The 21,548-nt window shown below is 32.2% G+C and overlaps 2 protein-coding genes across 9 annotated transcripts; both read left to right on the top strand.

Annotated features, from left to right (window-relative positions):
• Positions 1 to 70: 70 nt before the first annotated feature.
• Positions 71 to 8,996, top strand: LOC105333087 (putative oxidoreductase YteT). Of its 4 annotated transcripts, XM_011435900.4 has the most exons (14): positions 85 to 677; positions 783 to 900; positions 1,515 to 1,638; positions 2,166 to 2,250; positions 3,039 to 3,112; positions 3,496 to 3,555; positions 4,467 to 4,631; positions 5,582 to 5,767; positions 5,936 to 6,037; positions 6,193 to 6,324; positions 6,536 to 6,637; positions 6,732 to 6,798; positions 7,334 to 7,425; positions 8,613 to 8,996. In XM_011435900.4, the coding sequence occupies exons 2-14, from the start codon at positions 890 to 892 to the stop codon at positions 8,742 to 8,744; spliced, it is 1,332 nt and encodes a 443-aa protein (XP_011434202.3). In that variant the 5' UTR covers positions 85 to 677; positions 783 to 889; the 3' UTR covers positions 8,745 to 8,996. The 4 variants fall into 4 exon arrangements, with proteins under 4 accessions (XP_065943042.1, XP_065943041.1, XP_065943043.1 ...); XM_066086970.1 differs by having other exon boundaries at positions 71 to 677; positions 5,582 to 6,037; positions 6,732 to 6,821; positions 8,613 to 8,754; XM_066086969.1 differs by having other exon boundaries at positions 76 to 677; positions 5,582 to 6,037.
• A 3,725-nt stretch (positions 8,997 to 12,721) lies between these two features.
• Positions 12,722 to 18,050, top strand: LOC105333091 (monocarboxylate transporter 6). 5 transcript variants are annotated; one of them, XM_066087186.1, is made up of 7 exons: positions 12,723 to 12,892; positions 13,240 to 13,266; positions 14,536 to 14,722; positions 15,201 to 15,344; positions 16,025 to 16,792; positions 16,976 to 17,026; positions 17,136 to 18,050. In XM_066087186.1, the coding sequence occupies exons 3-7, from the start codon at positions 14,542 to 14,544 to the stop codon at positions 17,348 to 17,350; spliced, it is 1,359 nt and encodes a 452-aa protein (XP_065943258.1). In that variant the 5' UTR covers positions 12,723 to 12,892; positions 13,240 to 13,266; positions 14,536 to 14,541; the 3' UTR covers positions 17,351 to 18,050. The 5 variants fall into 5 exon arrangements, 4 of the variants coding, with proteins under 4 accessions (XP_065943260.1, XP_065943258.1, XP_065943257.1 ...); XR_010714571.1 differs by having other exon boundaries at positions 12,724 to 13,266; positions 15,973 to 16,792; XM_066087185.1 differs by having other exon boundaries at positions 12,724 to 13,266.
• The last annotated feature ends 3,498 nt before the right edge of the window (positions 18,051 to 21,548 follow it).

Raw genomic sequence — 21,548 nt, 5'->3', positions numbered from 1 at the left:
CGTAGCAGCTAACCCAGCCGCTAGGTTATACATGTAGATACCAATTAATGTCTATTGGACGGGCCGCCATGCAGGTCTCATTTTTGAAGTTGGAAATATTCAACTAAAGACTAATTACATCGACATGATTTCTTAGTTTAAAGCGGAAATGTACATGTTAAAATTCATTATAACTTAAAGGATGAACAAAATTTAGCTAAGTAATTTAAATTTGCCAAAATATATTGATAGATATATCAAAATATTGTTCGACAATGTGTCTACTTAATGTATAACAGCATACACAGATTTAAAACAACCCCAATATAATTTATCCTTTACTTATTTAAATTATCATGGAACATTATTAATTATTACATAGACATATACGAATGAACCCATTATACGAAGGATGCACAATTATCAGTTATCAAAATATTTTGCAGTGCATTGCAATGAAATTAAATTCTTTTCTGAGAAAAGCAATTGAACTATGTTTTGTACTTTACACTTGCCATAATCATGATACATGTTATTTTGTTCATATCAGTTAAATGCCATTCTAAGCACAGTGTCAATCTCGTATGTGTTATGTTTTATCGCCGCCATTTTAACACGTTACATATAGTTTTTATCCTATCGAATTGGTGTGAACCAGTTTCGTAGGTTTTGAGTTTAATAGACATTTTACATTCTAGGTTTGTAACTGTATTGTGATCCTTGATTTTTCTTGTCATTTTTCAGTGACAATTAGTATTTTTTAAATTGAAATTTTAGGAATCATGTGTCATAATTATTTTTAGCAAACTGATAAGGATGATAAAAATGCTGTAAAAACCTGACAACAGAGCAGTGTAAGTTTAACTGGATCAGGCGGAAGGGGAAGGTAGACTGCCTGTTTTGCAGTTCTATGGATAAACTGTAAGTTATTACAAATATAACACGAACTTGTACCCATGCATTTCGTTGTTTTGATTTTATCAATTTTTGAATATTTTCTTGGTGCTATCAATTGCACAACTACATGTATACTTGTTCCTCCATGGTATAGCATTGACGTCTGAAGTGTTAACGTTTAAGTAGAGGCACTCATATGTTCTCCGATTATTTCAACATGTATTACTTTATTGATAAGAAAACCCACAGTCTCTTATATTATGTAAACATTTCCCTGATAGATTTTTTTCACATACATTTCGTATAAAGACTACTAAGCTTGTGACATGTACCCCTTCTTACTAAGTCTTAAATTATACATGATAGCAAAATGTATAAAGCAATGACATATCTTTCGGATTTTCCACAATTCATTGAGATTTTTTTTAACCAATGTCAGTTATTTGTTTCTTAAAATGATTATAAATTCCTTGTCAATTGTGACCTAAACACAATTGTACGGAGAAAAATAAAATTTCTTCGCAAACCAGGTGAAAGTTATTTCATCAGATGTCTTTGAACTACCTCGGTATTGGATTAAATTTATTACTTTATAAATATTTTTATTTCAATTTATAGTTAACTTTACTTTTAAATAGATTGCAGAAACTTTCTAAAATGTTCGGCAACAAGAAAAACAAAACAACAGCCATTGTGATCGGTGCTGGCATGAGGGGATATGGTTATTCTTATTACCAAAGGATAAAACCAGACAGGTTCCGGGTACATTTAATTTGTGAACTTAACGAATGTTAATTATTCAAAACGTACTTTATTCTACTGTATTACCAAGGTATAAATGAAAGGAGTAATAACCAAATATAACAAATGAAAGGACATTTTGTTATTGGGTCTTGAAAAAAAGCCAAAATTTCAGGTATCATGCTCAAGTTGGTGCTTCATTCTATAAGAACATTAGTATTACTTGTACAATGAACTCAATTTAATTAAACTTTCGTGTGGGATACTACAAAACAGGTTATAAATATATATGTGAATACATGATAGTGTTGAACTTGGCGTTGCATGTACTATGTCTGAATCTTTTCACAGGTATGATTTACATGTACATGAGATGTACGTCAAAGTGATTGTTGCAAACTATTATTAATAATTTTAATCGTGTTGTGAAAGATTTATTCTTTATTTTTTGGACACCGAAATAGAAAATAAAACAAATAACATGAATCGTTTATATAAAACTATATATTATGTACAATTTGCCTACATTATTCTGGTGGGATCCACAGGTCATTGCAGTAGCAGACCCCAAAAAATACCAAAGAGAGAAGCTGCAGACTCTCTGTGGCATTTCCGACGACATGGCGTTTAAAGGTATTATTTTTTCCAGCGACTGATTAAAGAATCTATTTATGATTTATACATTCACTCAAAAAAATTATTTAAATTTGAAGGAGTAAATGGTGTGCATTATGTTTTGTTATAAAAAGTGCGCTTTAATTCAACGCATCAATTTAATTTTTAGTATGCGAGTTTTATAATAAATGAAATAACGAAAGGAAACTCTTAATTAAAGGGGCATGGTCACGATTTGGGTCAAAAATGATTTTTCTAATTTTTATGTTTACAATGCTTTAGTTAGGCATCTTTAATAAGCAACCAAAATTTGAGTGTCATTCGCTGAGTTTTAAGCGCGTTACAGAGCTTACAATTCTTTGCAATGTAAACAAAACTTTTTTTTTACATTTTGAATGTTGGAGTGAAAATTCAAGTTTAAGACTTAAAATGAATGTGTTAAACGTCAGAACCTATTTATTTATGCTTAAAATGAATAAGGAGATCGACTTATTCGCTAAAAAAAGATTTATTACTGGTATATCGAACCTATGAAAAATAAAAAACAAAAAACAGGGCACGAGCATTGTTTACATGACAATAAATTGTGAGCGTTGTATCTTGCTTAAAACTCTACAACTGGCTCTCAAGTTTAATTTAAATTATTAGAAATGCATTTCTAAAGAATTTGATCAAAATCGTGACCATGCCCCTTTAATATTTTGTACATAATGCTTACAAGTGCAAACTGCCAGTCTGCGGGCAGTTTTTTCTCCATCGAAATGCCTCTAGATCATCTGTGTAATTTTGTGCTTTGCGGCCATCAGATTGGAGGGAAGTGGTAGAGAGGGAGAAGTTTGCTGAATGTGTGATAATCTGTACCCAAGACAAGCTACACAAGGTACCTAGTACACTGTGTGAAAGCTAGTATGACGCAGCCTGCCTCGGTCAAAGAGTAATGATAGACCTTTTGTCGGTGTAATAAGTCTTAAATGCATAACGACATGTTCGAGCACCTTGTAAATGGACATATTATTGAACGATTTAGCTATTTAATACGACATAACATATCTTTGGACAGTTTAAGATATAGATAATCAAATAAGTTAATAAAATCAGAAACTATAAATATATATATGCTTGCATCTCTTGAATTTCTTTGCAATTGACTGAATTTCGAGTTTTCATTCATTCATATCAGTTGCAAATCTTCTTTGCTTGGAGACGGGATGGCTTAATTTATCGTTTGAAGCAATCTAACTTTACATTTTGTAATCAATATAGGAACCAACAGTGGCGTTTGCCAAGAAAGGGTACCACATATTATTGGAAAAACCAATGGCGGTTAGTTTAACCTTAAAAAATATAATTTTCTCCTTGTATATCAAACAGAGTACACGAATAACTATGCTACTCACTGTTATTGTCACTTTTTTTTTAAGGATTCAGTATAAAAATGTCAATGCTATGCTGCACTCTAGTAGTAACGTACCTAGTACTCTCAACTATTTGATGTACTTACATGTTAATGTATATTAAAAGAGTAATGATTAAATTTGATGCATTAACTGTTATTAAGTTTTATATGGTAAGCGATTTATTCTCTTTATACAGCTAACTCCCGACGCTGAAAAAAAAACATTTGATATATTTTCTGTCACCATGAGTATGATATATGCAAATCTCCAACAATCAAAAGCAAGCTTAACCTCTTGGTTAAAAGGATATCGATGATTAACATGTATGTGCAGTCCAATTAAAACCACGCCCTACTCCTCACACTCGTCTGACGAGAGTAAAAATAAGGCGTGGTTTTAATCAGACTGATGTATGTGCTAAGTTTGTAAATACTTCTCTATACCTATTTTAAAAAAAAACCAAGAAAAATCAGGACACATTAAAAGTTATATAATTTCTTTATAACTAAGAGTAATGTATTAACCAAAAACTCAATTTTGTTGTAATATAATAAAAATGCCGGATGATCGTAACCAATATACGGCTATATTTACCTAATATAATATTATATTTTGAAAAATATAATATTATAAATATAATCAGAGAGATGCTTGAATTTTAGAGCTAAAATATTGGTATTTATTCTTTACTTACTGTTTGTTAATAGCCAGAAGTAAACAATGTTCAAGTTTAGACAGATCTGATAGTTCATTTGTGGATCACCTTTCTTCCTTAACACGCTAAAATTATAGAACTTACAGAAGAAACTCTGTTATTAATAATATCTGTGTTTACAGACTACAGAGGAGGACTGTCGGGAGATTGTCCGAGTCTGCAAAGAAAACAATGTCTTCTTGTCGGTCTGCCATGTTCTCCGATACACGCCATGGGTCAGGAAGATCAAGGAACTGATAGACAGCGGGGCCATTGGAGACGTGGTCAATATTCAACATCTAGAACCTGTAAGTCCTATACCTATTTATTGTAAGTAATAACCTGTAATTGTTTACCTCATTGTCAATATCCAGATTCTAGACCATGCATTTTAAGTATCAGAACATGGGGTCTTTCTTGCATTATCATATTTGTTCACTTTGCTGACGTATAATTAAGATAATAAGCAAATAAATGAATTCTGTTTATATTATAATACAAACCTAATACCAATTGAGTAACCAATCTTTCTATGATAATATAAATACATTCTATGGCAATTGCGATTTCTGTATTCAAAATACCAAATTTATAACGAATTATGAATGAAATTATGAAATCATGAAAATACACCTGTAAGTTTATGAATTCAAAAGGAGATACTTTACATTAATCATCTTATTTAACATACAGTACTAATGTCTACTTAATTTAATCAAATTATCTATATAACCGTGAATGAACAATTGTTTATTATTTAAAATGAGGAACGTACTTGTACTCAACTCACAACTGCCGGGTGTCTGTTTGAATAGTGCATTTTTTTAGATATAGATTTTAATCAAATCGATATAGTTTATACAATTAGTTACTGTACTCCAGGTTATTATCGCATCATGCTTTTATGCCCGATTAAACTTGTATAAGATTTGCTTATTTTAAACTTGTCTTGAAATAGCTGAGTGAAGATGATTATCTACCGTTTTTATTAATTGTTCAAATTCTTAACAAATGCGAAACTGTTACAATTTTCAGATAGAAAATGCTACTGGTCGTGTTTATTAAACATCAAGCACAAGAAGGCTCGAGAATGTTCGTCTATCAATTTTGAATTAGTTTAAACATTTGCCTTTTTATATCAAAGACAAAGAGTGTATTTACTATTCTGGCTTATACTGCAGTAACGCTGACTTGATGCGATCGAATAATTATTATATTCAGGGTAGCACTATTAAGGATTCATTTTTTTCTGTTATAGGTAGGATACTGGCATTTTGCCCATTCCTACGTGAGAGGAAATTGGCACAATGAAAGCGAGAGTTCTCCATCCTTACTGGCTAAATGTTGCCATGACGTCGACCTCGTGTGTCATTGGATGGGAGAAAGGAAGTGCCAGAGAGTGTCATCTTTTGGACATCTGAGTCATTTTAACAAGGAAAATAAAGTACGTAACAACACAGCGATAAATTTCACAAAATTAACATATGGCACGGATACAGTCAAAACAGTTTGGCGAATGCATAAAATCATACATGATTCATGTATAGATGTAAGAATCATCTGTATAATGTTAAATTTTTATTATGTTTGTTGCTACATTGTATGTTTTCAGCCAAAGAAGGCAGCCAACAGGTGCTTGGAATGTCCAAAGGAATTGGAGTCCAAGTGTCCCTACTCAGCAAAGAAAATTTACATTGAAGATGGCATTAAAGCTGTAAGTCTGCATGTCGTTGGACAGTGTTTGAATACAGAGTGTTAACGATTGGAAGTAAAATCTGTTTAAGGTCAACTTTCATGTAATATTTGACATAAATTATAATTTAAACACCTATTTGATAATGGATTTTACAAACTTTTTATTGCTACTAGTCAAACACGGGTTGGCCTGTATTTGTACTAACAGCAGGACCCCCTGACATAGAAAACGTGACGGAAGCCCTACGGACTGGGCCGTATGGACGATGTGTTTATGACATGGATAATGACGTCATGTCACAACAGGTAGACCAAATGATTTCAAATTTAGTTATGATGAAATTAATTAATTCAAGGTAAATGATAAAGTGGTGCATGTTTGTTGTTATTTTTCTTAATTAAAAAAAATAGCATATCCATCTTTGCAGCCAGTAATAATGTAGATACTTCGAGGTGCACGTTTTATGTAAATGTTCAAATATGATATAAATATATTTATCACTATGAATCATTGAAGGTAGTTAACATGCAGTTCACTGGTGGGGCCACAGCTTCATTGTCAATGATAGGGTTCACAGGATCAGTGTGTACAAGGGAAGTCAGTGTGTTTGGAACAAAGGTAAGAGTTTGCTCCCTGTCCTATTTGATTCAGTTTATTTAAAGCTTTTTGTTCAATGTACATTATGTACAATTATAAAATTTTCATTTTTTAGGGTGAGATCAGATATAAAGATGGGGATGAGAGTGTTTCGCAAGTTGACTTTACAACAAGACGAAGGTGTACGTATCTTTTCACAGTCTTGGTAAATTGCAAATCTTTGAGACAATTACATACATGTATTTCATTCTTATACAATATACTTCTAATATAGCATTTAGATTTTTCAAAAATAATAACAATTTTTATAGGTGTGGATATTTGATATCATAAAACAACCGGATTTATTTCCTATTTCAGAAAACATTAATGTATACTAAGTCTCAAAATTTTACTCTTTGCTATCTAATCAAGGCTTTATGTAGAAATGTTTAAGAAAACTTATATTGATCCACAGGTATAAAATGTTTCATCGTGAGTTATACGATTTGAAACAAATCAGACGAAAATGATCAACGCTTTTTGGGGTCTTACATGTATAGTTATTTCTAATGTGGTTTATAAAGGTATAAAAGATACAGAGAAAGAGAAAATGAGGAAATTTGAATTAGACGTAATGAATATCTCGGAAGAGAGAGAGAGAGAGAGAGAGAGAGAGAGAGAGAGAGAGTGATTTCTATACGAAGTTGATTAAAGCTAATGTTTATTTGTCAACAGACAAACATAAACTTGAGAGCAAAAGTGGACCACTCTCAGGGCATGGGGGTGGAGACCAGGTTCTGATAGAGAGCTTTGTGAGTGCCATCTATGTAAGTTGTGCTTCTGTTATACTTATATCAAATTTAGAATATTTAGAATATTCTGAGTGCAGTTTATACAAGCGTTGTATCTATGATATGTGGGCTATTTGCACTCTCCAGTGGAGAACGTTTACGATTCCATATATTTAATGATGGTTCTTTTACAATCATCTCTTTAGGAGAACTCTTAGACTGCATGCCACTAATCTAGCGGCGTGTCTATTAAACTTTTGTTTAATTACGGTCCTCTTGTGTTTGAAATGTGTATTTAACTAGTAGTTCAGTTGATTGATTCCTTGTGTCAAAACACGTTAAATATAACGCGGTTTCAAACGAAATATGCACCGATTGTGTAGTATAAGCTCATAAGCCAGTCAAATCTTGTTGATTTCAAAGAACAATGGCCGAGTGGCTAGCAGTGAAATGGACAGGCTTACGTCACATTGCAGTTTGACACAACTACCCAAAGTCCAAGCTCCTTGTTAAAATGGTTCTAATTCTATTCACCACTAAGATAAGAGTCTGGTTTCGGTTTTAGGTAATTGTAACTGTATACATTTTGTCTTCCTACTATATGACTTCTCGTTTTTTCAAAGTCTGTAAATCGAACTTTCCACTGTTGTTTGATTGTCAGGAAAGATCGATTGATTTAAAAAGCCTTTCTCGATTTCAAACTCAACGGCATCAATTCTAAGTACCAAGGTTACCGTTGTTAAGTATTATGGTGTTGGTTGGATCAACGTATATTCCTTTAAGTTGCGCAATTGTATGTGGAGTTGCGCAATTGTATGTGGAGATGATTGTTGCCTGAGAATTTCGAGGAATGGTAACTTTGATATTAGTTTTCGAAAATGCTTTAGAATATTAGCTGGCTTTTTGTCATCAACCTTTTATGGTTTATAAATGTTTAGGCATTTGAAAAGAGGGTATGTCATGTATTCAGATCTATAGCAGATTGAGAGGCAGTGTTCTTGACTTTTCGAGACTTCTTTGCTGCAAGTAATCTTGAAAGATATTTAGAAAACACTTAAAAGTATAAAATAAGATATGTTCTCAATATTAAGTACTTGCAATCAATTTGTGTTAAAATAAATTAAAATGATATTTTTAAATTACTAGTATATATGCCATTTCATAAATTTCGTTTTTATTACAAAACAATATTTGTTTACTTTTACTATAATCTTTTTTTGAAGCATAAAGACTTCTCCAAAATCCACACGGGAGCAGACGAGACACTGGCCAGCCATCTTGTTGTGCTTGCTGCAGAGAAAGCCCGCAAAGAAAATCGTGTTATTACCATCAATGAAGACATGTCGTTCGAATGACGTCATTATTAACAGTGCCCTATAAACGGTTAAGAAAACACATGTACATAATGAAAATTATTTAAAGAATGGTTATAACTTTTGTAGACATTATACTGCATTCGAAGTAGTGCAGAGTTTATATGACTGTCTAAAAATGTCTTCGAGTTTATTTTACAGGGACTTTTACAAGTTAACTAAGTATTGTATACATAACCAGGAAAAAACAAGCACTAAAATATGAATTTTTAATAAAACAAACCAATAAATATATTTACAGTTGTTTTTTTTTTCATACAAGTTTTGTTATTGCAGTCAATGAAAGTCCGGTATTATTGACCATAATGAATTACAAGAGAGCAATTGTATCATACAACTCCTTATCAAACGTTGACACCGGACTAATGATATAATTAACAACTAAATTTATCATCGCTTTACATATATAACATGTCCTTCTTCAATTAGATTGTAGATGTCACTTATACGTGGAGTAGGTGCTTAAGTACCGGTAGCTGTTGTTTGCTCAATGTCGCTAGTCGCTATACAAGTTTGAATATTCATGATATCTCTGCGAGTGCTTTGCCAAATTTAAAGAAAAAAGTGTAAAAGTTGCATGAAAAACAAATTCGTCTTCGTCCTTATGAAACCATTTCAGTAGAAAGTTGTAAAAGTTAATACCGTGCTTAGTTATCCCAAGCAAGGAGGACCATACTAAAGATGTTTGATATCCAAATATAATTGGTTTTCGTGTTTATTGATGGTTGTTTTTAATATAAAGTTAAAGACACTAAAATATTTTTTTGTTGATCCATGCATGGTTGTAGTGAGCGAGAATGCACCTACCAACTTGTGACATTTATAACCTATTTCGGTTAGGGGTTCTGTCTATTTTGATACTAAGCATGCATTGATTTGTTCGTTGCCAATGCAAATATAAAACGCCGAATATCTTTGTGTTGCCAACCGGAACTTAACGTTATGGATTCAGGACTCGAGAGACATTATTAAATGAGTGATATAGTCGATAAAAACGTGATGTAAAAATTCGATTGTTTTTTTTTAACAATCTAGTTCTGCCCTGCTACGAATCTTTTTTTTCGTACACGGCATGCATGTATTTTTCATCTTTCTTAAGAATACACTCACTCTCGACAATAGTTAAGGGTGAGTGCAGGTTATGTGTTATCCCAATCAACTACCGTCTTTACCTTTGCAAAATCCGTCACAACAGGATTCTTTTGTCGTGTCTCATTTAATGAATATTCGATATTAATGACAGCATCGCCAAATCTGCCGAAGATAATAAGACAATATTCTTGCATATTTTTTTTCTAGGAGACTTTAATCATTACATTATATTGTGATATTATATCAAATAATACGTTGATCATGAGACATTTTTCTCATTCATGCTTTTAAGGAGAACAACTTTTTATCTTGTGAATACTAGAGGTGTTTATCATTTTCATATTTGACAAAATAGTGTTTAAAAAGTTACTGTATTTTACAGACCTATTTTACTTATTTTGCAAAATTGTCAATTTTATATAACTTTTATTTGATTATATTGATTAAAAACCCCGCTTACTGAAGCGGCGTAACAATAATCGTAAACGTTAGAGTATGGCTTTGACATCACTTATGTACAAGTGTATGTTGCATGTGAAAATATCATCAATTTTAGAGGAACTAGCTCCTCTAAAGCTAATAAAATACATCAGCTAGATAAAAAAAATACATAAAATATCTAAGATGCGATAAATCTTAGCTTCAGAGACGCCTTACTTTTATATCATTGTTCGATCATCAGGTTTTGGATAGCCATTTTGGGTCACCTGTAGTCTAAAAAAATTTTACAATGCCAAATAAACTTTTTTAAATAAAATTGTTTTTAAAAATTACATTTCTACAGAGTTTAGTTAGAAACTATATTTTTGGCGGAAGGTTTTCAAGAAGAAACTGAGCAATTTTTATAACACAATAGTTTTAGAGTACTGTAAATTAGCTTCATAATTTTCAGTACAGACCAAACTTCTAGATAGTTTGTGTTGTACGATATATTCATGATGCTTTAAAAAACATATTTGAACAATATTTTGATATTTCTCTCGATATATTTTGTCATATTTAGCATATATTTAATAGAAGTTAAGAAAAAAATAATTCAAATTTTGCCTAAAATAGGCTATTTCATGCAATATCTCAATTTTGTTTTAGATGTGACTCTTACTTTTTTTACTTTGTTACATGGGTCACAATCAAAACAAATTATTATATTAGGTCCATATCTTTATATCCAAAGGTTTTGGATGATTGACATTACTAGTATTTCAGGTGCCATCCTCCTTAAACTCTTTGAATGGTATTACTTTTCTTCAACAATTTACCGATCAGTAAGTATATTTCGTTATAAGAATGTCCAATTTACTTAAAGGAACTAGATACTTAAGCAGTTATGTACCGGTAACCTTCTCCTAGTAATAGAAAATATTTTAGTTTCTCTTACTTTATAAAAAGCACCCACTCTTGGTAGTTGTATTTGAGAAAATTATGCCAAGACATTTATAACCTATTTGAGTCAAGGGTTCTGGTCTATTTTGATCAGCTGGGGAATATGCATGAATATGCGTTGGTTCGGTACATGAACAAATCTTCTTCCCCGTTGCTTTAGGTATGAACTCGGCAAACTTAATGCATGGTTAAGACGAACAAGGACGCCAATATATAAAAATTTATCGCACCCTCACTTCTGAATTTAGATGTCTTTTGATCTTATGTACATGTAATAAGTTATGCATTTCTTTACACGGTTTGATTCGGAGACCAAATCCTCTACTTTTTTACTTGATTATCCAATACTTGTCTCGACTCCCACCTCCTAACAATCTTTGTGTGTTAGGAGTCGAGAAAGCTGGGCTGGTTTGAATGCCCTGATCATTTTTTAAATTCAAGGTCAACCTTTAAATTAAGTTCTATGGCAGCATGTCCTAAAAATTATTCAAAAAATGTAAAGGATTAAAGAAGGCATTGGGGCTTCAGTTGGTTGGTCACGTATTCAAATCACCTTGGCTGAAGGGCTTCAAAGAACTTTTGAACATTGATTATCATATCCTACATTTATGTTTTTCTTCAACTTCTTAACTGAATAACATCTTGCAAAGTATAAAATAGGTCAAGATGAAAGCATAGTTACATGTAAAACCTTTTCCCCTTAGAAGTTCATGAAGTGTGTAAAGTTTTTATAAGCAATCTTTGCAAATATGAAAAACATCATCTATGACATTAACTTCGTCCTCCTTTTTTGAAAAACGTTTATTGAATACATCAACTTTCGTGCATGATATAGTTTAGCTGCACATCCAAAATCTGATGGTAAAACATTGTATTTTAAAAGCATGTATACTAATGAACATGTTTTGGATTGTTTCTTATGCTTCATTAAAACTTTAGTGGTATTTGTACAAAGACAGACAAGTTGTGTAAAATGGAGTTTGTAATGTGACACAAAAACTTTGGAATTGTACGTATTGTTTTTATCTGAATAAAAGTTATAGAAAAAAAGTAACCTGTCATAATAGTTTTAATTTTTTTTCACAATAGCAACAACAAAGCATTCCATTTATGCAATATATATGCAAGTTTTGTTTTAATTCAATCTTAATATGATAAATTCCTAATGTGTCAATCGCTATATTTATTAGGGAATCTTGCATATTGTGGGATTTAAAAGAGAAAGGGAAAACATCTTGAAAAGATGCATTTTAAACATTGATACTCAAGGCGTCATATGAAAATTTTCAATATAGTAAGACGATCTACTAATTTTTATACGTGTCTGGTTCCATCGAAGTATAACTGTATTAAAAGCTCCGAGGATTCATCAAAGGAATTATATGTCAATTGTTAACTTTTTTAAAGTTCCAACGATTTGTTAAGGGATTATATATCGACCGAAGTAAAGACTTATTTCGAAATGAGCATTGACGGTATGATTGTCGACCTAATTTTGGACGTTCATACAAAAGTATGCAAGGCATGAATATGCATTTAACAAAGGATTTTAGACGTGAATATATCTTGTGTACCTTGATTTTCATATACATGTATGACCATCTGTGAGTTATCAACCTGAAGTTATTGTTCTGAAATGGAATTATCGATATAACGTGAGGATAAGCAGTGTTGCTTTCTTTAAAAAAACAATATTGCTCTGCCATTTGTTTAGGTACCTTATTTATACACAACATACATAATATATTTTCCAACTACCTTAGGACTAATATCATTCAACAATCAGTAAGGACGGGCGGAGGTTATGTGTTATCCTAATCAACTACCGTCTTTATGTTTGCAAAATCCGTCACAACAGGATACTATTTTTGGTTCTCATTATAGTGTATCAGTTCACTTATTTCATTATCTGTCTAATAATAATGACCACATCGCGACGTTGGTCATAAGACATTTTGACACATGTTTTTAGAAGGATGAACTTTCATTTTGTGCATTCCAGGGTTCTTTCTTGGGACAAAAAACAAAGGTATGTAACTTTTTATATTGCACAAAATAGTGTTTCAAAATAACACTTTTTGGACCTACATTTTCCAAGATATCCCATTCCACTTTTTCTGGGAGTTTTAATTAGAAACCTGTTTGAGAACACAATGATATTATGCTCTCAGAATACACTGTGATATATTCTTATCTATATATGCATACAATACTCTTCTTAGGATTTCAAAATATTTGAATTACTTTTTTTCCAGCTGCATGTGGCAATTCAATTAATTAACAGTCGTTTTGTACCTTAGATATTTCCAATTCCAATTTTAATTTAGCTTTGAAAGGGCGAGCTCGATGCATTTACCAATGAAGCAAAAAATCTTTTATTTGAGTGATATACATGCAAATTCGTAGTACCGGGGGAAGGGGCTGGCGCCACCATTCCTCCACCTTTTGTCGCGACAAACGTTTAAATAGATTGACCAATAAAAAAATTACTTTTAAAGGAATTGATCTTTCGCTTTTCTGGAGTATGCAAAATTTTATACTGAAATTTACAAAATTATCATATAAATATAATTTCTACGTACTTTGTACTTTCAAAAGCGGTGCTACGTTCTTGTAATGTATATGTTTTACAAACCACACGGTTTACATCTATATGCCTACTTGTGTTAGTATATTTACTATTATTATGGCTACCTATTTATGTGTATTCATATGCCTAAATACACAGTCACAATATTTAAGTTCAATTTAGTCAGTCAAAGAGAAATACATCTCGTGGATATGACAACAATTACAGACAATGATGAAATTCAACTCCAGGATCATTGAGATATACTTTCTCTATCTAGATATACACTATGTTCCTACTGCTATGCGCTATATGTATATTCGCTTCGGAACCTACGCGCCATAACGGACGGTATTCTTTGCGTTACTTTCTAAGGACGTTGAATATTATTTGCCGTCTGTCACTTATGTATTCATTTGTCATCATTAAGACTTCTCGCCACTTAGAAAAATGTCATGTCAACTTAATTATACCTCCACAATAAGCAATTTTGAAACAGATGTTGCCACGACTTTGCTTTGATAGTGTAATAATAACATAAGAAATGTAATTCTATATTAAGAATGTAAAATATATATTTGCTAGTCTAGCTTATGCGATTGAATGACATCTCATATTCAAATGATCAACAAAGACAGCTGCACGTGTTGTAAATATTCGTATTCATATTTAAGTATATTTTTGCTGCAATAGACAACAACCTTTATGAAAAGAAAAAGTTAATTTCAGGTAACCATGCGCCGGCAGCGTCGACGTGCGGTGATCATGTTAGCCGGACTAATGAATGCCTTTCTTGGAGCGAGTATCGGCTATTCCACAGGAATAATACACCTTGGTCTACTGGAGAAACACAAGAAGTCTCCAAATTTGGTTTCCTGGGCAGGTGCTCTATTCACGAGCGTGTTTTGCTTGGCTGGTAAGAAAGGCTTTCTCTCTTTATCTCTCTCACCAGTGCATGTTGTTGACACTAATTTTTTTTAAGAATATCACTGTGAAACACTGATGCAATTTTGTTTTTTCTCTTTCTAGACATTTAGTGACAAAATATTTTCTTTCAATCTTTTTATTCTTTGTATCGTTGGGAGCAAACTCTAATTTCTATTAAATTATATCATTTATCTAAGATTACTGCATGCATATATTTAAACAATAAATAACTAACAGACTGTATGTTTAAGATTGAAATCTAAATAAATTGTTCTCCGGGATTGTAGTCTGTAGTTTTCACAGAGAAGAAAAAATAATAATCCACCCGCGTATTGATATACTTACAGTCTTTATGTAAACCTTCACTCCAGCACCACCTAGACATGCTCAACAAACCTGTTTATTGTCAGTTTGAATCACTTTTGTATTTTAAGACACGTGGTTTGATTTGCTTTGTGAAATTTTAGGTCCCATCTCTAGTTCCGTTGTGAATGCCCTGTCATGTCGGTCGGCCATTTTCCTGGGATCTTTCCTGAGCTTTGTGGGATTTATGGTTTCCAGTTTTGTATCACGTATTGAGGTTGTAGTCTTCAGTTATGGAATTGTTGCAGGTATCTTTTATAATAATGTTTAACTGGATTCTTAATTTTAGTCAAAGTTTCCCGAACACCTCTGCAATGCCGTATAAGAAGAGTTCTAATTTTCACATGCCGATATCTTATAGCATACATATATTACATGGCTTTGAGGTATACATATAAGAATATTTGCCCCGATGTGACAGGAAATCCCTGGAGGTTTATGTCATCCGATACCGATGGCATACGGCGTCATAACAACTTTTGGGCTTTCCTGTCACCGAAGAACTAAATTAATATTCTGGTATTTTCGTCGAGAAAACATGTAAGTAGACGTCGTCCGGATATTTTAATTTATTGCGTTCTGTTTGCTTCGCAATTTGGTTCTTTACATTTCAAATCTGACGTACAACAAATCGTATTGTTTTTTTGCTCATACCTGTGAATAGGTATATAACGTTTAAAAATTGAAAAATCTCAGTACATTGCATTTGACTATATAAGTTTACTGAAATTAAAAAGGTTAAAATGTCCTGTTCTGAAATACCAATATATGCATGTCCATGGATACGGCTAAATATGCTAAGCGTATGACTCTTTACACAATGTACATATCTCTTTCAATATGTATTGAAAACAAAATGTCGTGGTATACTTGCAGAATATATCACATAACACCTACAATTGGACCCACTGATTAACATTTTATGCAGGATTGGGTCAATCCATGATGTACGCCGGAACTATTTTGGTCACGGGATTCTATTTCCATGACAACCCATCGGTTGCCACAGGCGTGGTGGCGTTAGGGGCGGGAATCGGAGTGGCGGTGTTTCCCATGTTTACAGAGTTCCTTATTGAGACCTATGGAATTGATGGAACGTTTCTCCTCTTATCTGCCGTCAGTTTGCAGGTTGTTGTGTTTACCATGTGTATAGAAACCCACGAGCTAGAAAACAAAAGAAAAGAAAGCTCCAAGACATTTAAGATGAAAGTAAAGTTAATTCTTCAGGAACTCCGACAAATATTTTCCATGGGTGCTTATCTACAATTTTGTATTAGCATTTTCTGTTGGAGTACCAGTGTAAATACTTCTTTATTACTTTTACCGCAATATTATGTTAGCACGGGTTCAACACACACAGAAGCTGCCATCCTTATGTCTCTTTACGGCATTATGGGTTGTTTTTCCCGAATTATGACAGGATTAGCCGCTTCTGACCCACGTGTAGATGGAAAACTTTTGTATATGGGGTCTTACATCATTCTAGGGTTGTGCACAATCTTTCTCCCCCTTATAGGCAATTCTTTTTCTGGAAAGATATTTTATTCGTCAGTACTTGGAATATATTCTAGCAACGTTTGGTCGCTTCTCACACCTATTACAATTGAAATTGTTGGCATTCAACAAATGCCTACAGCTTTTGGAATGGAATTGTTGATTGGAGGCATTGGGTTTTTGATTGGTCCAATCATTGGAGGTAAGACCTGTGCATCAAATTATGAACTTTTCGCTAAATGTATCATTAGTATGTACGATATTCCAGATCTTAACTAATTTATTACAGTACATGGATTTCCTTATTTCACTTGGCATTTTCTATTACATTTCTATTTCTCTTTGCCGATATAATTTGACTGAATATGAATATTAAACATTTCAGGGAAAATACAAAGAGAGACTAATGATTTTACTCTTGTTTTCATAATATCAGGTTTGTACCGATTTTGTGCGTTTGTAACTATTTTACCTGTACATGTACTACAAAAAAAGTATGTTACTAAACACGTTTTTGAGTCAATAATGTTATGTTTTGGTTTTAGGACTCTTATATGTTTTAGCAGGGATTTTTGAAATGTTGATGATACTAACGATGGCAAAATCTGAATCGTTTCCAAACAGAAACAACATGGAGAGAACGGTTGAGGTGGAGGAAAAATTAATGAGCAGCCACATGATACAGGTTAAACAATTAAACGACTTATCACTGATACTGAGTGATGATGCTGGTAACTCAATACATACCAACGAACGCTGACAGTACTAGTTGCACCGAACTGACACCGTTGTGTAAATAAAGTCTCGGTAAACTTCCGAACAACTTTTCACATCAACTCATGCATGTTCACCAAAATTTCCTTTGATATGACCTAAGTGTGTTCCTAAGATATAACCTAGGAAAAATGTTAGGAACATCCTAGGATCGACGTACGATACCTCTTATGTTGTAGCTCGACAGTAACTTAAAACATCTTAAATTAGGATATCCTTTCCTACTAAAATCATTAATATTTTTCACATAATTTATACAGATAGAATTTCTCATGTACAGGAATACATCATGAAACATTTTACCAGGGAAAATTATACATGTACACTGACATGATAGATCTAAAACTAGTAATTTTGAAGTGTATACATTTACAAAAATACACATTTTCTTAGATGTATTTAAGTTACAATCAATGAAGGCATTATTTCGACTGACAATTTATAGTACTCTGTAAAATGTACAGTAAATGCAAGTACATAATACTAGTTATTTTTAGACTGATAGAATTTTTGTATACATCGTATCGTAGCAGTGCAGTGTTTATATGAATGTCTAAAATGTCTTTGAATTGATTTGATATATACTTCTGCATATAAACTGGGTATTGTTTATATCACCAAGAACTAGTTCTTGCATCCAGTTGTTTTGTACCAATATATTAAATCATAATTAAATTAATTAAACACGAAAATGGTGTTAGATTTTGAATTAATTTATTATATTTAAGACAGATATCATTCTTTTACTGAGGGACTGTTATCATGAGTTATGGGATAAGCATTTTCTATTTCAATTTAGACTTTCAATCGTACGTTAAAGAAAGCTTTTGTAAACAAGTTTTTAGAACCTATAGACGGTTTAGTATTTTATCAATGTCTAAATGTAGAAAATAATTTGCTTGGATAGCTTAAATGATTGACTAAAATATAAAAAAAAATGTTAGATATAGAGTTATAAGCGAGATACAGAGGTCGAATACCTATGCAACATAGCTCGAGCCTTGTTTTGTAAATAACCATCCGGGTAACACAGGTTACCTTAAATTGATTTAAAAAAACTTTGAGTTTAAATCCTGTATGCGTCCATTTGAGAGGGCTAGATGGCCCTGCCCAGTTTTAGACTAAATTGATCTCTTCAGTCCTTGAGAAGAGGAGCTCTGTGTACCGATATGTATATTCAAATTTTAAAGCTGAAATATATGACATTTGGAATATGAAATTTCTCTTTATTCAACAATTGTTTCATAGCTTAGATATAAAATTTAAGGTAAATCTGATGACAAATTTTTTGACCATCCTGACTCCTTGAATGTCATATTAGTAAACTGACACTATATTCATTTTACATTGTGTAAACATATATGAATCGTCGTACAATCATTTTTTGTTATTATTCTAAAAATCTCACCTCAAAATTGTATTTTATTTCTCTTGATTTGAGAAGATTGTCGTATAGACATTCAGGCAAATAGATGATACGCTGCAGCATAGATCTAAAACACATTTCAAAAAATTAAGGGGTGGATTCATAATAACTTTATTATTCTATTTCATGTATTGTACTAGTGAAAGTCCGGCATTATAGACCTCTGTGAACTACAACAGAGCATTCGTATCATACAACTCCTTATCAAACGTTAACACCGGACTAATGATATAATTAACGGCTAAGGGGATTTTCGCTTTACATAACACATCCTTCTTTAATTAGATTGTAGACGTTACTTAAAGGTGGAGTAGTTACTTAAGTACCGATATCTTTGTTTGCTCAATGACGCTTATCGTTATACAATTTTGAATATACATAACTTTTCTGAAATTACTTTGTGAATTTTGAAGAATATACTATGTAAAAGTTTCATAAAAAACAAATTCGTATACGTATGTATGATTCCTACTGTTTCAAAGAAGAGTTGTAAAAGTTAATACCGTTCTAAGTCATCTTGAGCATGAAGGACCCTACGAATGATGTTTGATATCCAAGCAGTCTAGGTCATGGGTTTTGGTACTATGGTGGATGTTTTTGTTATGAAGTAAAAGAAACTTTTGGAGGCCGATTTTGTTTTTGTTGCAGAAAAACTTCAATAGCAAAACTCTTTATTTTCTTAACCATATATCATTTAAACCAATTCTAGTTTGTTTGCGAAGTTTCGAGAAAATCAACCTTTTGCTTAGGGACCATCTCAAAATAAAGGTACATTTACTATATGTATACATTTTCCGCACTTCGAAGCAGATGAAAAGATACCACTATAGCCTTTATTCTCAAGTTGTTAAATATGATTAGCAATATCATTTCCTACCTTATATTTAAAAAGAATTCCAAATTCTACCGTCTGGTTTTCAGTTGGGGCCATCTCAAAATATTAATATTAATATATATATTAGATTGCACTAAATTTTGCAATATATTTGGAGCATTACGAAAGAAGATTATTACAATGGATTCATTCAAAAAATAAGGAAAATGTCCTCTAGGATAGCGTCTTCCTGTGTATAAAATTTCAATGGCGTACAATTTTTACCTTTTCTTTCATGCTTTTTCTTATAACGTACTCCTACAAAGCTTCATTTTGTCATAGCGTCATCAAAGCACAATGGCAACGCTCCCCTACCGCACAACGGAAAAATCGTTTTAAACATAAACATTTCTTCAAAAATCTAAATATTTTTATTTGTATTTTGTTTATTGTGTTCAATTTTACAAATGATATCGAAATATTTTCATAAAAAATATAAATCCATTGTATTATAATAGAAAGCGCAAGAACATGCGCAATGAAAGCTTAAGTCGGCCTCCTTAAATAAGTTTCGTAGTCAATGCATGACCGTAGTGAGCGACAATGCACCTACCAAGTTGTAACATTTAATACCTATTTTGGTTAGGAGTTCTTGTAAGAGATTTGGTCATTCCTATTGCAAGTTGCATTGATTCGTTACCTATCTTCGCCCCTGTTTCTATAGGTTTTTACCATGCAAACGCAAGAGGGATCGATGGTTATGACCATTTTTAGACTAAATTGTTCTCCTCAAATATATAAGAATATAGAAAAATGACCAAATTTAAAAAGTAAAATATATCGACTTTTCATTTATCAAATAATGGTTTATAGTTGAAGACATTGTATCTAAAAATGTACGGCAGGTCTGATGGTTAATTTGATGACCACCCAGGGATAAACAATAAATGGAAAGAGGTAAAGCGCACTATTCATATTCATTTTAATTTCATACTTCACCTAAGACATTGTCCTGTTGCAAACATCAGACTTTTTTCAATAGTATACAATGTTAATTAAATATATTAAAAGAAATGCAAATTACTTAACTGCCGTCTTAAAATTAATTATCTTAATTATCTTCCATGACATCATTAAAACAATCAGGATTTGTTAGAGATTAATAGGAAAATAGTTAGAAAGCAATAATGATATTGACTTTGAAATTTGTTGAAACTTTCAACCAAAGGAATCATTTCAAAGAAATCCGATGAAAATTACATGTATGTTCACAAATAAGCAATGAAGCATAATTCTACGACAAGATTCTTCGTTTTGGCGGGAATTTTCAAAATGTTAAATTAAATGATATTAACGATGAAAAAATCCAATTTGTTTAAAAACAAAGACAACATGGAAAAAACTGTAAAGTAAAGGAAAAATTAATAAGCAATCACTTGATAGTAGACAAAAATACAGAGGACACAAAGTGACGGGTGATACAGGTAACTTACATGCAATAAATACCAACGACCTCTGACAGTACTAGTTCGCCGAACCGATACGATTGTATAATGGGAATCGCTTCTGACCAATAACTTTGAATTTTCAATTTGATATGGTTTTCTTTTAAAGGTAAAAGTTAACAATGCCCACCAAGTAAAGTATAGTACAGTGTTTAAAGTTGTTGAGAGAGTCTCCCTATTTTACGTTTAAGAATTTTTAAGAAAACCCAAATACCAACTTTTTCAATGATTATGAACGTTATTGTCTGCGAAACAATTTTCACAAAAAATACTGTTTCCTTTTTTTATACAAGTGGGAATAGAATTTTTTTCTGTGGGTTCATACAAAAATGAATTTCACAAGAAATGCATGCATGAACGAGAAATATGGATTTAATTAAAAAAAGTGAGAATATTGCCTAAACTGGCTAAAAACTCTAAGTTTATTAGATCATTGATA

Source organism: Magallana gigas, chromosome 6 (assembly GCF_963853765.1).
Source record: "Magallana gigas chromosome 6, xbMagGiga1.1, whole genome shotgun sequence".
In the NCBI taxonomy this organism is placed as follows: Eukaryota; Metazoa; Mollusca; class Bivalvia; order Ostreida; family Ostreidae; genus Magallana; species Magallana gigas.
This window is presented reverse-complemented; position numbering and strand designations above follow the sequence as displayed.

What these genes read in the sequence shown, in the direction of transcription:
- LOC105333091 (XM_066087186.1), top strand. Translation starts at nt 14,542, where the DNA reads ATGCGCCGGCAGCGTCGACGTGCGGTGATCATGTTAGCCGGACTAATG. An exon ending in GATTGGTCCAATCATTGGAG is followed by an intron (nt 16,793 to 16,975) that starts GTAAGACCTGTG and finishes TAAACATTTCAG; the next exon opens with GGAAAATACAAAGAGAGACT. An exon ending in TCTTGTTTTCATAATATCAG is followed by an intron (nt 17,027 to 17,135) that starts GTTTGTACCGAT and finishes TTTTGGTTTTAG; the next exon opens with GACTCTTATATGTTTTAGCA.
- LOC105333087 (XM_066086969.1), top strand. An exon ending in CGACGACATGGCGTTTAAAG is followed by an intron (nt 2,251 to 3,038) that starts GTATTATTTTTT and finishes TGCGGCCATCAG; the next exon opens with ATTGGAGGGAAGTGGTAGAG. An exon ending in GCTTTGTGAGTGCCATCTAT is followed by an intron (nt 7,426 to 8,612) that starts GTAAGTTGTGCT and finishes CTTTTTTTGAAG; the next exon opens with CATAAAGACTTCTCCAAAAT.